Here is a 15,899-nt window from a genome sequence, read left to right on the forward strand (position 1 = left end):
AAAAATCAGAGACAGCAAGAAGGCAACAGGGAGGAATCCCCCTCCCCCACCACCACCACCCCCAAAAAACCCACTTTTTTTTTTTTTTACAGATTTGGAGGATCCTGGTTCAAGCATCCAGAGCCACCAATCAGCCTCTGCTCCCTTTGTTTGGTTCGCCGCTGGGCAGTGTTGGGACCGTAGTTAAGGCTGGGATTGTGTTCTCGCTTCCTCCGCTGGGGCTGGGTAGGCGATTCGAAGCTCGCCCCCCAGATTCGCCCCTTTGGACCAATGAAGGAACCCGATGCCATTAAACTTTTCATCGGGCAGATCCCACGGAATTTGGAGGAGAAGGATCTCAAGCCCATCTTTGAGCAATTTGGGAAGATCTACGAGTTGACAGTGATTAAGGATAAATACACGGGCATGCACAAAGGTAAGTGAGCCAGGCCCGGGCTGCTAGAACAACAATGGGATGGCGGGGGGGGGGGGGGGAGGAGGAGAGAGAAAACTGACTATGAAATGACAAAGCAAGAGCAGCCTGAGAAAAAAGGAGACTTGGGGATGTCGGGGGAGATCAGATCAGCTGTGGCCAGGAGGGCAGAGAAAGTCGGGGCCATGCGAAATGGCCATGCATATTAAAATGTCAGGGCTTAGAGAGGGGGGAGGCCACGCAACAATGAGCTGTTTGCAGCGAGAGTGAGATGGTAGCAGATGGCAGGAGGTACAATCAGATGAGAGGCGTCATGGATAGAGGCCGGGGGTTTGTATGTGCAATTGGTTTAGGGAGTGGGGTTGGAGCGGGGGAAGGAACAGTTCTCCGCCACCTCACCCTGACTCCAGTGGGGTAGTTTTGCACTGGAGAGAGTCAGGCCCTGTGTGTGTGTGGGGGGGGGGGGTTTGTGACCCCATTTCCTTCTGCCCCGGACACCTTTGAGTCTCCATTTAGCACAGGGATTGAGTTATCATCTGAGTCCCAAACCCAGTGAATATTCACCACTTGTGTAACTCTGGGCCAGAGGAAGCAAAGGTAAAACTTGTGAGGTTCTGATCCCAAATACCCAGGCTGGGCTTTGACTGTTCCCTCATGATTCCTTTCCTCCTGTATAAACAGACGGTCTGTTGTCCCCCCGCCCCCCAACCCACTTCTCGTGATCTTGCCAAATGGCATATCCTTCGCTTCTGCTAAAGGAGGCCTGTCTTCAGCCTGAGGCCTCTAGGTCAGAGCTAAATTTGTCTCTGCTGGTTCATTTCTTGTCTTCTTTTTTAAACACACTGCTCTGTATTAGGGAGGGAGCAAGCGGTCTTTAAAAAGCAGAATGGGGGGGCTGCAGATCAGCATGTGAAATAGATCCAGGGGCAAATTAAACAAGGGCTCTGGCCAATTTCTTAATTCAAAAGAAAGTTCCAAATGGCATGGGTGAAAAATCCTGCTCTGGGAATATTCCTGAAAACAAAAGAGAAGGCAGGGCAGGATTAGCTAAGGAGGCGATTCGCATAAGATCATTTTCTAGAATTTGATAACATTCCATTTTTACAAGCCCAGAATTAAAGCAATTGTGGAAACCCGGCTTTCTCGGAGGGTATTTTGAGTTGGATTGAGGGATTCAGCCCTAGGGATGGAGGCTGGCTGGCAAAGATTAGTCACTGTATAATGTGTGAAAAAGAGAGGAGATCAAAGTGTAGGAAAACGGGTTTTATTTTACCCCTTTATAAATCAGGTACATTGGCTGATATTTTTGTAAACTGAGGAGAGAAAGATCCAGCACTGATGTAAATCAGAGTAGCCGCACTGACTTCAGTAGATGCTATGCTCTCAGCTGAGAATCTGGCCCTTAGCATATTTTTACAGCTGGTACATGTGGAAAACATCAACAATAACAACCAGGCTCTGACTTCAGAGCCGGCTGTTGGGTCTTCTTATTACTCTATGGGTTTAAAACTTCAGTTCTAACCCCGAGAGTGAGAGTGGTTATAGGACTGGAAGGCAGGAAGGTTTGAACGTTACCAAAAAACCACAGATGAACAATCGCTCGGATTTTCACTAAACCAAGCGGGTCCCCTTAGGCGCGACTAATTATTTTATCAAATACAAATGCAAATGATTTATATGCAAGTCGCAAAACAGAGAATGCTCCAGGACAAGAGTTTTGTGCTTTAAAAACCAACCAAACTTCCTTACATAACAAAGATGTTTAAATTATTAAAGGTGTGAAAGAAGCTTCCATTTCCAGGCAGTCCCAGAGGGGGAAGATGTAGCAGGGTGGAACCGGGCTAATGTGACACAAACTCGGTGTTGGTTGTTTTCCCTGGCTCACCAGCGCAAGAGAAACTCGGGTGTGGGGGGCTGAGATACACCGCTGGGGTTGGCAAAGCTGACAAATTCAGAGAATCAAAATGGAGCATCTTTGGGAGGAGAGGGAGCCAATGTGAATATGAAGAGTTTCTGACTCCAATAACCAGCATCCAGAGGAACCGCTATGGACTAGATTAGGGGTTCTCAACCCGGGGTACTCAAAGGTCTTCCACGGGGGACATCAACTCATCTAGATATTTGCCTAGTTTTACAACAGGTGACATAAAAAGCACCAGCCAATTCAGTACCAACTAACATTTCATACAGACAGTGACTTGTTTATACTGCTCTGTATTCTCTACTCTGAAATGTAAGTACCATATTTATCTTCCAATTGCTTTATTTTATAATTCTATGGTAAAAATGAGAAAGTCAGCAATTGTTCAGTAATAGTGGGGCTGGGACACGCCTGTATTTTTATGTCTGGTTTTCTAAGCAAGTCGCTTTTAAGTGAGGTGAGACTTGGGGGTATGCGAGACAAATCAGACTCCAGAAAGGGGTACAGTCGTCTGCAAAGGTTGAGAGCCACTGGACTAGATCCTTCTTTATTTCTGTAGCAATGACAGCGCTAGGTGCTTTGGCCATGCCCCCATAGAGTTTACATCAGCTAAGGCCCAGTCCAGGAGCCTAACCAGGTATAGCACTTCCTGATACAAGCAGTGCCATGGAAGCCCAGGGGCTAGCCAGCACGACACCTACTAACCAAGAGTTTGCAGGATTCAAATAATTATCGTCCCGGTGATTAGGAAGCTTTGCTCTAACCCCAGCTGCTGGGCTGGGCTGGGGTTTTGTTGTCCACGTACATTGCAAGGGCGGGGGAAGGGAAGAGAGAAATCCGGCTTTCCAGCGGCAGTGGAATCTGAATGATCGGGGCGGCCCCCAGCTGAAACAGTTTTGAGGCTGAACCGTAAATGCGTTTGATTATTCTTTTTTAACGGCAGTTTTTTGGTACCGCTCCCGCTCCGGATTTAGGGCCAAAAACGCGAGTGGGGGAAACTCAGTTTCTCAAAAGGGGACTTTAAAAAAAAACAGTGAATGGTTTTAACCCCAATAAATGCTCATCTCTTCAGAGGACGGGGGGGCTGGTCAAACAAAGAGCTGCAGATTGAGTGGCTATAAGATGTCATCATTAAGGGCTTGACCCAAATGCATGCGTAGGTCCCAGGCCTATGATGTCCTCAGCATCGTTATACTCCCGTTGACTTCAGTGGGTTTTGGCTTGGACACGATTGGACGGATTACAGGGCAGATTTCCAGTTGTGCCGTACCCACTGTTGGCACCAGCTTTGCCAAAGGGCTCAGTATCTGCCCGGCCCCTGACACACTGAGCTGGGCACTGAGGGTTCAATCCTGTGCCATGCTGAACACCTTGAGTTCAGGAAGAGCTGAGAGTCCTCAGCACCCACGCTGGATTGGGCCCCAGGTGGAGCATAGGATAAATCTGGCTTCATGCTCTTGGCCTCTACCAGAGCAGGGATTCAGCAGCCATTGCTTCTGGGAGGAAGGTACCTTGGGAGCTAAGGCAGAAGGGACCCTCCTTGGCTAGGCCCTGGCAGATCTGCCCTGGGCAGCCCCTTGCTGAAGATACTGTCGTGTGTTAGGGCTCACAGAGTTCTGTACAGGGCCAGGCTGCAGTCTGGGGTCGTTACTGCGGGATAACGAGGTGCGATGCCCCCTTCTCCTGAGCAATCAAGCCTGAGTAGAGAAGGTTTTACCCTCTGCTTGGTCCCACTTGTCAAACCAGGAGCCTGGTCCTTTCCCCCTGGCTCAGAGCCATGCCGTGGGGCAAGCTCTCCCAGGCCCACACCTCTGGGGGCTCCGATATAGAAAGGTGGCGCGGGCTCTGTGCCAACTGGCCAGGGCAGGACAGGCCCCCCACACAGAGTTCTGTCTCCACAAGGGGCAATGCTGACCAGCAGCCTGGGAGGAGGCCACTGCCCCTTCCCCCGTGCAACCCCTTAATGACCTTCCCCAGAGCAGGACACCCCCAGCCACGGGGCCCAATCACAGAGCTGGTGGCTCCGTGGCACTGTGCGCTCACCTGCTGGGCCTGCCCAAGCCCCTGGCTCTACCAGGGCCCAGGTCTTGGGCCGGGCCTGGTGCCCAGGGGTGGATTTCTCTTAGCTCTGTGCACGCTGACCCCAGGGGGGCAGAGGGGCTGGCAGACCCTGGAATCCAACTCTGGAATTGGTGGCGGTACAGCCTGCCCCGGCTGGGATCCGGGTGTAGCTGGCTCAGCAGGCGTTCCACGCGTTCCCGCAGAGGATAAGAGTTTACTACTGCTACCCGCCAGGGAGCTTCTGGTGCTGGCGGCCTCTGGGTTTGGCCCACTCGTGGTGACCCCTAGGCAACTTGCCCTTTCCCGAGGAGGTTTCTAGTGGGTTGTTAGCATGGCAGGGAAGGCTTCTGTGCTCCCTGGGCTGGGGCACCTCCCTGGGCTAGCTGGTGCAGGAGGAGGGCTCTACAGGGCAGCAGTCCCCAGGTCGGGGGAGGAGGGAGGGAGGGAGAATAGCCTTGAGGCTAAGGCAGCGGGGCTAGGATGCAGGAGGTCTGGCTGAAATTATCTGGCTCTGCCTCCTTGGCCAAGGAGCGGGCTGCTGCACCCTGCCCCAAGCTGAGTCAATCCTTCCTCTGGGAGCCACCCACCGATCTCAGAGGGGTGACTTGGGATGCAGGCATGAGTCGGGGGATTAGGATCCGGCCCATACTCACCCTGTGCCTCGGTTTCCCCATCCGTACAAGGGGGGTATGGCTTCTTTATAAGGGGGCGGGTGTAAGACTAGATCCAGGGCAGGCTGGGAAGGGCTCAGGGGAGGGGAGACGGATCAGATGGCTACAGCTGGGCCACACAAGTAGGGGATTGGAGCAAAACATGCGCAGCCCGGATCCACCCCGGATCCACCCCAGAGCAGGTGTGGGTGGTTCATGGGCAGGGTCAGCTCCCCAGCTGGTCCAAGGCAATAAGGAGGCAGTGTTGGCGACATCCCAGCTGAGGACCCCGCAGTGTGCCCGGCTTCCATCAGGAGCGGCTGCGAGAGGCAGAGGGGCTGGCAGACCTCTGGCTGCTGGCAATGGGGCTGGCAATGGGGCGCCTCTGGGAGGGCCGGCTGGAGCAAAACCGCTTTTCCACCTCGCTGCCCTCCACAGCGCTCTCGCTGGCAGGGAGCGACGATTAGTCTCCGGACTCTAGCTACGAAGAAAAAGAGTGTATTTTTCTCATGAATATTTTACAGAGCCGGCCTCCCCAGGCCCTGCCTGAGCGCTATGGACGGCTCGTGTCAAGGCCGCTCACGCCAGTGCTGACATACACGTGCCTGGCACACGCTCCCACACTGTGGCCCGCACGCTCGTCACTTGCTCTGAGCTCGCTAGCAGCTGGTTCAGCGAGAGAATGAACTGATGGGAGAAGTGAAAAGAAAGAAGGGAGGTGGCTCTTATAAAAAGAGGGAGTGGGGTCTAGTGGTTACAGCAGAAGACTGGGAATCAGGACTCCTGGGTTCTATTCTTGGGTCTGGGGGGATGTCTAGAGCAGGGGCCTGGGAATCAGGGCTCCTGGGTTTTCTTCCGAGCTCTGCTGCTTTTGCCCAGCGTGACTTTGGACCAGTCAGTGCCCTTTCTGTGCCTTGGTTTCCCCTTCTGTCACATGAGGATGAGGCGAATACCAAACAGCTGGGCGAATTAATTCACAGTCCCCAAGTGGCTGGCACTCCCAGGTCAAAGGACTGGATTTCCGAGCGACCCGCTCCCTCCGAGTTTCAGAAGAGCTTGGCTCCCATTCGGGCATCTAAGCGGCGGGTCACAAGAGCAAAACACAGCATAGCGGCGGGAACAGCCACCTGCCGAGCCCCCTGGGGAAACCGGCCCTGATTTAGGTGTCCCGCCTGCCTGGCCAAGCCCGCCCAGGCCTGTCGTGTCTTTGGGGAGGGTTCAGACCCAAGCTGCAGTAATAACCCAGGGTCTGGAGCCCCCACCAGCGGGAGAGACTGGAGAAGCTCAGGCTTCCGGGTTATCCAGGAGAAGGTGAAGGGGGAGGTGTGATCTGGGCCTGGGTGATATTTAGAGTCGGCGACTCTTCGATCTAGCAGCGAGAGGAAACCCCAAAGGGAGTGGCTGGCAAGTGAAGCCAGACAGCAGCCTAGAAATAAGGTTCACATGGTGAGCAGGCAGGGTGATTAGCCACTGGGACAGCTCGCCTTGGGATGAGGTGGCTTCTCCCTCCCTGGAAGGCTTTTAACTCAAGACAGGCTGGCTATTTAAAAGCCAAGCCGTCGCTCGACCAGACGCTATGGGCTTGATCCCAGAGATGCTGGGGGCTCTTTGGCCGGGGAAGCTCATAACGGCCCCTGCCTTAAAATCTCAGACTCTGTGGTTTGCCCGAGAGAGCTGAAAACCTGGGTGGGGTTTGTTAAGCGACGTCTGGCCTCCTCCTTTGCTGTGCCTTTGTGGCGATTCGTGCTCGCTGGGCGGGGTAGATATTTTTAGCTTTCTTTTTTTTTTTTTTCTTTTATTGCCAGTGGAAAATGTTAAGTGGATCAAGGCGGGGTGGAGAGGATCTTCTGACAGACATTTGTGTTTATTAGGTCTGTTGCTCGGAGCCCGAAGAGCAAGGGGGGAGGGGGGGGTGTGTGTTAGTTATTGTCGAGTGAGCTGAACCCGTAGTCAGGGATGCCAAGGCCCATTAGCCCACCTGTTGCTGTTCTTTGTGTCTATTGCAGCCCCGCCTAGGGGCCTCAGGCAAGATTCCCCTGTGCTAGGAGCTGTAGGTACAGACAGTGAAAGGGGCAGGCCCTTTTCTTAGGGGCTCGCAGCCCCAGGGCGGGACTGCTGCTTGCCGAATGCTCGCAGAATGCACAGCTGTCTGGGTCGGCGGATTGCGCGGTACCAGTGGGACAGGCCCTGACACTGAGCCTTGTCTACACCAGGGCAGTGCCAGGGCGAGCTTTTCCCTGCCGATGTGCCGCTAGGTCCAGCGGAGGGGACATTGTGGGGGCTGAGGTGGGGTTAGCCCGTTCAATCCTTGCCTCCACTGCTGGGGCTGCCAACCCGGGGCCAGAGAGTGCCAGCAGCAGCGGGGGGGTTGTGTTGCAGATGCCTGATCTCCTCAGGAACTCATTGCATGCAAGCCATCTAGTTCTGACAGCTTTCAGCGCTTCCTCTGTCCTCCCTGCCCGCCCCCCCCCGGCTTGGCCTGCAGATGGTAACTGACAGGGGACGTGCCCTGGATCTGCCGCCCTATTCCCAGAACCAGCCAGGTCTCTGCCCAGCACACCATGGGCCTGGAAGCTCCCCTCTGCCCTGGACACACCATCTTCCCCGTCTCCCCAGGAGCTGAGAGGGTTTATCAGAGTTGGATATAATGCAGGACACCCTGTTCTCCATTGAGAGGGGGATTTCGTTGTTCTGCCTGCTGGGGATTCCTGCTGCGTCTCTCCTTGGTGGGAGTCGTGCTCCTCTGAAGGCAATGCAGATGAGTGGTTAGAGCAGAGGGCCTGGGAGTCAGATCTCTGGGGTTCCACTGTCCCAGCTCTGGAAGGGAAGTGGGGTCTAGTGGTTAGAGCAGGGGAGGCCTAGGTTCTGTTTCCAGCCCTTCCACTGACTCACTTTGGTTTTCTTTGCTGTGTAAACAAACTCTTCGTTACCTCGGGGCAAGTCATGTCCCAGCTCTGTGCCTCAGTTTCCCCTCCCTTGTGAAAAAGGTCAGCACTTCAGGGGTCTTGGGAGGGTGCAGGCGTACAGAGCACTATGATATCAACAGGAAGAAGGGGCTAGCACAGGGATTACCAGGATTGCGTCAGCAAGGGGGAGGTGTGCACAGGTGCCGGATTACCCTCATGTCTGCAAGGTGGGTTTGAGAACATCCATCCCAGATTTCCCCCACCTCCCGCTCCCCAGTCCCAACTGCGCCACTCCCTGTGAGAATCAGGTAGACGGCCAGGCGGGCACAGACATTAATATCCTGCTTGGAGGTGCTAGGACCAGGGCCAGGTAGGATCGCTGGAGTGGTTGCTGCAGGGGGAGGCTGCACTGGAGAGGGAGGGCTGTTGGGGGTGGGGCTGCGATCTGGGTTGGGGAGGCCCTTGGGCTGATCCTATTTTAATCTCCCCAGCCCCAATTTGCCAGGCCCCGACCCCACTCTCAGTTAAATCGGGAGTGATTCCAGTGCGCTTCTGATCCACCCGGAGGGAAGTCACTGGAATCTGTGGCACCTGCATCAGACTCGGATCTCAGTTCTGGTGTAAATCCAGAGCGACTCCCCTGGCATCAATGGCATGGCCCCTCATGCCAGTGGAGGGACTCCGGATTCACAGCCGTTGCCACTCAGGGTAGAATTTGCTCTGGAACTCTGGCGTCTGCTGCTTTCCACTGAAGCCCTGGTCAATGGCAGGAGACCGACGACGCCCAAGGTGTCTGCCCAAATCATGGGCTCAGCCTCTGAGGCCGCCTTGGGCTTTTGGTTCCACTGGGGGTTAAATCAACCATGAAGCTGTCTCTGCTTATCTCCTGTGGGGGCTGCAAGGCCTCGTGTCTCTGACGCTGTGGGGCTGGAGGGGGCCAAGTTTGTTGATAGCATTCGACTTCTTTTCTATTGACAAGTAGAATGGCCCACAGCTCTGGTAGGGGCAGAGTAGCCAGGGTAATTATAGAGACTGATGGGCCAGCGGTCGGGGCGACCCCCTAGGCTGGCCTCCCCGCTCTGCTGCAGACTCCCTGCGTGAGCTTGGGCAAGTTACTTGGCCTCGCTGTGCCTCAATTTCCTCACCTGTACAATGGGGATAAGAGCCCTGCCCTGTCTCACCAGGGGCACGGGGCTGTAAGGATAAGTACGGTAAAGATTGTGAGGTGCCCACAGACTACGCTGATGGAGCCTGGCACAATCATTCAGTGCCTCCCGGCCCGCAGTATCTGAGCCCCCGGCCATGCTCCTGGCAGGGAGCCCAGAGAGAGAAATGGCCAAGTTTTCAGCAGGGCTCAGCACCCAAAACCGGGGACAGCTTTTCAAAACAGCTGAGCGGCCTGAGCCCCGCAGGGCAGGTGTTAGCTCCTTTTCTGTGTTTTGTCCAGCGCCTAGTGCCAGGGGGTCATGGCCCAGAACCAGGGCTACTAGACGCTGGTGCGATGCAAAGAACCAATCATCACCGTTGCCAAGTTAGGAGCTGCTGGATTCTGAGCACTTAGGGCAACCGTAGCCCTTCAAGTGAGCCGAGTGCTCGGAAAACTGGCCTCAGTTGGTCGTCCCATCGCCATCAAATCTGGACTGGTGTGACTTGACCCAGGTCATTCCGGAAGTCTGTGGCAGACCTCGGAAGTGAGGCCAGATTCTTTGTGTCCTGGACCAGTATCTTACTGTCAACTCCACTATCCAAACATTCACAGCTCGCTTTCCCCAACCTCGGCCCACCTCATCCATGGGCGTGAGGCACCTAAATGTCTTTGGGGATCTGGGCACTATGGTCAGCAGCGGTATCGCAATCCCGAGCCAGCAAAACACAAGAGATTGGCTTAAAAGTCAGGAGATTTGTTTGGAAAATGATAAATGTGCGGGCTTGGTTGCAGATGATACAAAACTACTCAAGACTGTTAAGTCCCTGGCAGACTGGGAAGAGTTACAAAGGGACCTCACGAAACTGGGTGACTGGGCAACAAAATGGCAGATGAAATTCAATGTTGATAAATGCAAAGTAATGCACATTGGAAAACAGAATCCCAACCATATAAAATGATGGGGTCTGAATTAGCTGTTACCACTCAAGAAAGAGATCTTGGCGTCACTGTGGATAGATCTCTGAAAACATCCACTCAATGTGCAGCAGCAGCCAAAAAGTGAACAGAAAGTTGGGAATCATTAGGAAAGGGATAGATAATAAGACAGAAAATATCATATTGCCTATAAATCCCTGGTATGCCCACATCTTGAATAGTGCGTGCAGATGTGGTCGCCCCATCTCAAAAAGGATACATTGGTAAAGGTTCAGAAAAGGGCAACAAAAATTATTAGGGATATGAAGCGTCTGCCATTTGAGGAGAGATTAATAAGACTGGGACTTTTCATCTTGGAAAAGTGATGACTAAGAGGGGATATGATGGAGGTCTATAAAATCATGACTGGTGTGGAGAAAGTGAATAGGGAAGTGTTATTTACTCCTTCTCATAACACAAGAACTAGGGGTCACCCAATGAAATTAACAGGCAGCAGGTTTAAAACAAACAAAAGGAAGTATTTCTTCACACAACGCACAGTCAACCTGTGGAACTCTTTGCCAGAGGATGTTGTGAAGGCCAAGACTATAACAGGGTTAAAAAAAAAAACAGATAAAATCATGGAGGATGGCTTCAAAGTCCTTTAATGGCTGTTAGCCAGGATGGTCAGGGATGGTGTCCCTTGCCTCTGTTTGCCAGGAGCTGGGAATGGACGACAGGGGATAGATCACTTGATGATTCCTTGTTCTGTTCATTCCCTCTGGGGCACCTGGCATTGGCCCCTGTCGGAAGGCAGGATACTGGGCTCGATGGATCGTTGGTCTGACCCAGTATGGCCGTTCTTATGTTCTTTGTCTCCTGGTTCTTCAGGTGCCCCCGGTTCACATTTTCAAGCTACCCGCTGTAACCAGGAGAGTTAGAAACTTACAGGGATTTTTGTTTTAAATGGAAGCTGAGGTTCTCCTCTAGTCATTTGAATCCAGGAGCTAGGCCTTTGAAGGGGAACATCCGCTAATGCGATAGCAGCTGCAGTAGGGTGGACAGCAAAAGTCGGGATGTTCTCTGTTGTGGAATAAGAATAAGAATGGACAGCAGAAGGGGGGTGACTGAAAATGTGCTATGTAAGCTCCATGGGGCAGAGGAGGGTTCCTGACTGGGGTTCCCCAGACTCTCTAGTATCCATGTCCGTCGCTTACTGCGCTCTGATGGGCCCCCTCACCTCGCTCTGACTTTTCTGCTTGTCCCTTTCAGTTTCTTCCTCTGTCAGTGCCTTGCTCTGTAGCTCTCGGGCTGGTATCATCTGCATTGCAAGTAGCAGCCCAAGCAAGTCCAGGCCCCATGGCGCCGGGGGCTGTACAAACAGAGTGGGAGGCCGCCCCTGGCCCAGAAAGCTCGCAATCAAAACAGACAAGAACGAGTATTATCCCCTTTGTGTGCACTGAGGCTCAGAGAAATGAAGGTCCAGATCCTCAAAGGGAATTAGACACTTAACTCCTGTGGACTCCAATGGGAGTTAGGCACTAATTCCCTTTGTGGATCTGGCCCAAAAGAAATTTGCCCAGGGGCATGCAGGAGTCAGTGGCAGAGCTGGGAACTGAGCCTAGATCTCCCAGATGCCAGCTGAGTGGCTTATCCCCTTTCCTTCCCCTTTCCTTTCCAAACCCCGCTGGGAAAATCCACCCCCCTCCCCGCGCCCCCGGGCAGATGGATTGTACTGAACCAATCCAAAGGGGGACACACGGGGCTGGTATGGGCCTTGCCAACCTCACTGTCCCATTAGGGCTTGGCTCAGATCTAGCCCCCCATCCCCGAGCCTGGGAAGCTGGGTTCACGGTTCCCCCGTTGGCCCGTGGGCCTGAGGGTGGAGTCCGGCAGCCCCCTTGCTACTGTCCCTTTGTCCCAGGAGCCCTTTCAAGTGGGGGAGGATTGTGGGGGGATCTGCTGCGTCGGGGGGCAGGGAGCCGAGGCACCCGTGACCCTTCTCCTCTGCTTTCTCTCTCCGGCAGGATGCGCGTTCCTGACCTACTGTGCTCGAGAATCAGCCCTCAAGGCGCAGAGCGCCCTGCACGAGCAGAAGACGCTCCCAGGGGTGAGTCCTTGCAGGGCGATGTGGGGGGGGCAGGGGGCGGAGGGGGAGGGACTTGGGCAGGGGAGACTCTCTGTTATCTCTGACTACAGCTGCCCAAACGTCAGTGCCAACCCCCAGTGCCGGTGTGTCATCCCACCCCCCCACCCCCGTTCGTTAGCATTTGCGATAACCAGATGGCCGGCTCCATAAAATGTCCTCGGCGAGATACAGGTTTGACTGGAGTCTGGATTGGCAGTTTGGGCCCTGTCACTGGTGTGGGGAGAGGGGGGTGATTTCCCATGGGGCCACCAGCTCTGCCTGGCTCAGGTGAGGGGGGTGGAGGGAAGGGACCACGGGAGGAGAGTGGGGGGTGACAGATACACCTTCCCGTCCACGGGCATTGGCCGCCTGCCAGCATTGTCGGAGCTCTGATCGTGACACCTCCTCTCCCCTGTACTGCCCTCTGCCCAAGGTGACTCGCTCCCAGCTCCTGAAACTTAATGGAAAGGCAGTTTGGGGCCGGCTCTCTTGCCGGCTGGGGGTTTCAGGGTGCCAGTCAGTGGGTGCTGTCATGGTGCCAGGTGGGCGTCTAGAGAACAGAGCCCTGTGCTGAGGCCCAACAAACTCATTTCACTCAGGGGCCACCAAACCGCTGACAGCACCACCAGCTAGACTGTGCAGAGCAGGGCTTTGAACCAGTGACACCTAGCAGTGAAAGCAAACTCCCCCAAGGCCATACTCCCAAGGCCAAGTATAGAACCCAGGAATCCTGGACTCCCGCTTCCCTGCCTAGCTATATCACACTCCTCTTCCAGCACTAAGACTGTCCTGCTTCCCTGTCGGGGGAGCAGCTTAGTGGGGGGCAACCCCCAGGCCTGAACAGGGGCTGGGGGCTCATGTGGAGACATGGCCCTTTGCTTGGGCACCTAGCGGTGCAGAGAATTAGCAAGAAGCTGCCCACAGCTTCCCCCTGCCCTCCGCAAGCTTGGTGAGCCAGGGCCCTGGCAAGCCGACGCGCCCGGGCCAGGCGCATCTGGAAATGCGTCAAGATCCTGACTAATGGGAACTCTGCTGCTGGCGGACCACGCACACATGTGCGTCGAGAAGCAGGCTGGCGGGATTGGCGGATCTCAATCACTTTAATAAGACGGCTGTCAAATGGGAGCACCACGCCCCCTTGTCCTGTAGCAGTGCCTGTCGTGTCTTCCCCGCCAAACAGGCCTAGCGCGCAGGGCTTGATGTTTCCCCGGGGTGTCCGGGGAGTGGGTGGGAGGTAAAGACACTGGGGACCTGGCTGATCCACGAAGGCCCCCTCAGGGGAATCAGTGGTAGAGGAAGGTGCCCTGCACTGCTCAGGATTTCCATTTTTTGGCCTGGTCTCATGCTCCCTCCCGCGGGAACCTTTGGGACTGCTGCTTGTCCCCCTCCTTCCTCCAGCTCCCCGGGGAAAACCACTGCCAAGCGGCGCTCTCTCCCCGCTCCCTGCCCTGGGGCCTGCTGGCTGAGCAGGGATCCAATGCTCGGGGGTCCTTGGCAGGGCTGAGCTCTTGGGGGCTCTGGCGGGTCCTTGCAGGAGAGATCTTTAGCTTGGTGTCTCCCAGTCCGCGTGTCTGGCCCAGGGTGACCCCGATAGCCACAGAGTCAGACACCTCAGGGGCTGCGGGGCCTGAATCCCAGGCTGCATGGTGCAAGTCCCCAGGGCCCCGATCCTCAGAGGTCTTGAGGCGCCTAACTCCCCACCACTGCCCCACATCTGCCACTGATCCTGCTGGCCAGTCCCAGATGGGGTCCCAGGGGCTTTAAGCCATTGTGGTCCAGACGCTGTCCTTTCGTTAGGGCCTCTGGATGGCAGTTTGGTCCTAAACACCAACGAGGATCTGGGCCTCTCTGGGCCACCACTCCCTTGTGCACAGTGGGAGGAACAGCCCTGCCCTGCCCTGCCCCACAGTATGCCAGGGGTGGGGGCCTGGCACAGACAGAACTGAAGCCTAGTTTGCCCCAGGGCTTTCGATCCTCTCCTGGGTGTGATGCCCACCCTGCCATCCCCTGGGGCAGCCAGGGAGTTGTATGGGACCCTCCCCAGCCCCAGGCAGGCGGTGAGCAGAGCCTCGACTTACTTTGGACCCCGCGATGGGGAAGGGGCTTGGCCTGTCTAGAGCTGGGTCCAGGACCTCAGCTGAGCATGCCGCGTTGCCTTGGCTTATTGATGGAAAGCCACAAAGGCCGAAGGTCTCCCTCTGCCCTGGAGGCCTGACCCCCGAATCTGGCTCCCTATGTCCAGGAGGGAGGCGGATTCCACACAGACCGTGACTTGAGATTTCCTCCCTTCGGTGAGTGGGGAGCAGCGAGCCGGGGACCCCAGCCCTGCCGGGGAGCAACGCCCTGCAGGGGGGATTGGCAGGGAAGCAGGAGCTGGCTGACGAAGTGGCCGGGCTGCCCAGGGCGGGAGGGCAGGGCGCGGCCAGGGAAGGTCTCCTGTCCCTTGGAGAACAACAAGGGCAAATAATAAAGCCCCTCCATGCCTCTGGGTGGGAAAACAGGCCTGATGGAACCACGGCGCCAGGCTGGGAGGAGACAGGCTGCTTGGCATCCCCATAGCAACCCTCGCGGGCATCTCCCACCAAGACACCAGCTCCACTGGGGGTGGATTTGCTCTCTCCACATCTTCCCACCCCACTGCGCCACACTCGAAAGAAAGGGCGACATCTTCTGCTTGTCCTACCCCCCTCCACTAGCTTTCCATCGTTCCCCCCGAAGCACAAACACAGAATCCAAGTGCATTTTGCCTGGGGAGGGAGGGGGCCAGATACTTTGTTTCTCGCCTCCTCCCTTCTGAACGTTGGGAGCAGATGCTGCAGAGCGGGGGCTTTGTCTCCGGAGATTCCCTTTATTCTGCTTTTTCCACCCCCTTTCGCCACCTGCTTTTCTTCCCCGGCCCTTTATGTGCCGGTGGATTGCTGCGTGCGCCTGTCTCTGATTGGGTTTGGAGTATGTAGCCATGGAGCTGGGAGCGTAGCCTTTGGGTGTGTGTTTCCCTCTGTGTGTGTGTGTGTGTTTAGCACGAGTGTGGGATTGTGTGAGTCAGGTGTGGACACGGTTCTCTGTAACTTTTAGCCGTGTGCCGGCGTGATCTCATGCATGTGTGTCTGTGTGTAGAAGCCCACGTTTATAACACACTTTAGGTCAACACTACCCTGTCCCGTGCGTTAGCACCTGTGCAAAGTAGGCATGAAATGCCATGTGTTACACCCATTTGGGGTAAGTGCCCGGGCCTGGTGCAGGGCGACAGGGAATCAGGGCATGTGGCATGCGAGCGCGTGCGTGTTTTTAGTATGTGTGCATCTGTGTGTCTTTTGCCTACCTCTTACGGCGGCTCCTGGTGTGTGCACGTCTGTGTTTTCTGTGTCTGGCAGGGGTTGGCTTCTCAGGGTTCGTCTGTTAGCCTGGGGCTCTGGGTGTGTCTCAGTGACCGTGGGGGGGGTTTAGTGCATAGCATTGCTAGCAGGTGTGGGTGTGGAACCCCGGGGAGACTGTGTGTCATGGTTGGGTCTCCGCTGGCCTGACCCACAGGCGAGGGGAGTTGTTACCACCCCAGCTACGTAGCCTGCTCTTAGAGCTCGCTCAGGCCCAAACATTTCAGCTGAGACGGTGACCATCACAGGGTGCCCCTCTTGGTGCAGCTGTGTCAGCTCTCCCGCTGCAGGGCATGATGCCCACCGTCACCTGGGGTGGGGGGGGTCCCCAGGGAGCAGCCCCCACAACGTAGGGTCCCTGGGGGAGGGAGAGATATGGTGGGTT

General features: G+C 55.5%; 1 protein-coding gene across 29 annotated transcripts in view; it reads left to right on the plus strand.

Moving 5' to 3' along the window:
• The first annotated feature begins 270 nt into the window (after positions 1-270).
• The window catches only part of CELF3 (CUGBP Elav-like family member 3), a 35,643-nt gene continuing 20,014 nt past the window's right edge, over positions 271-15,899 (plus strand). For all 29 annotated transcript variants that reach the window (XM_077840840.1, XM_077840859.1, XM_077840843.1 and 26 more), the window contains exons 1-2: positions 271-415; positions 12,040-12,122. In XM_077840840.1, the coding sequence (XP_077696966.1) occupies positions 271-415; positions 12,040-12,122 (228 nt within the window). The remainder of the gene's footprint in view (positions 416-12,039; positions 12,123-15,899) is intronic.

This window comes from Eretmochelys imbricata, chromosome 24, assembly GCF_965152235.1.
Source record: "Eretmochelys imbricata isolate rEreImb1 chromosome 24, rEreImb1.hap1, whole genome shotgun sequence".
In the NCBI taxonomy this organism is placed as follows: Eukaryota; Metazoa; Chordata; order Testudines; family Cheloniidae; genus Eretmochelys; species Eretmochelys imbricata.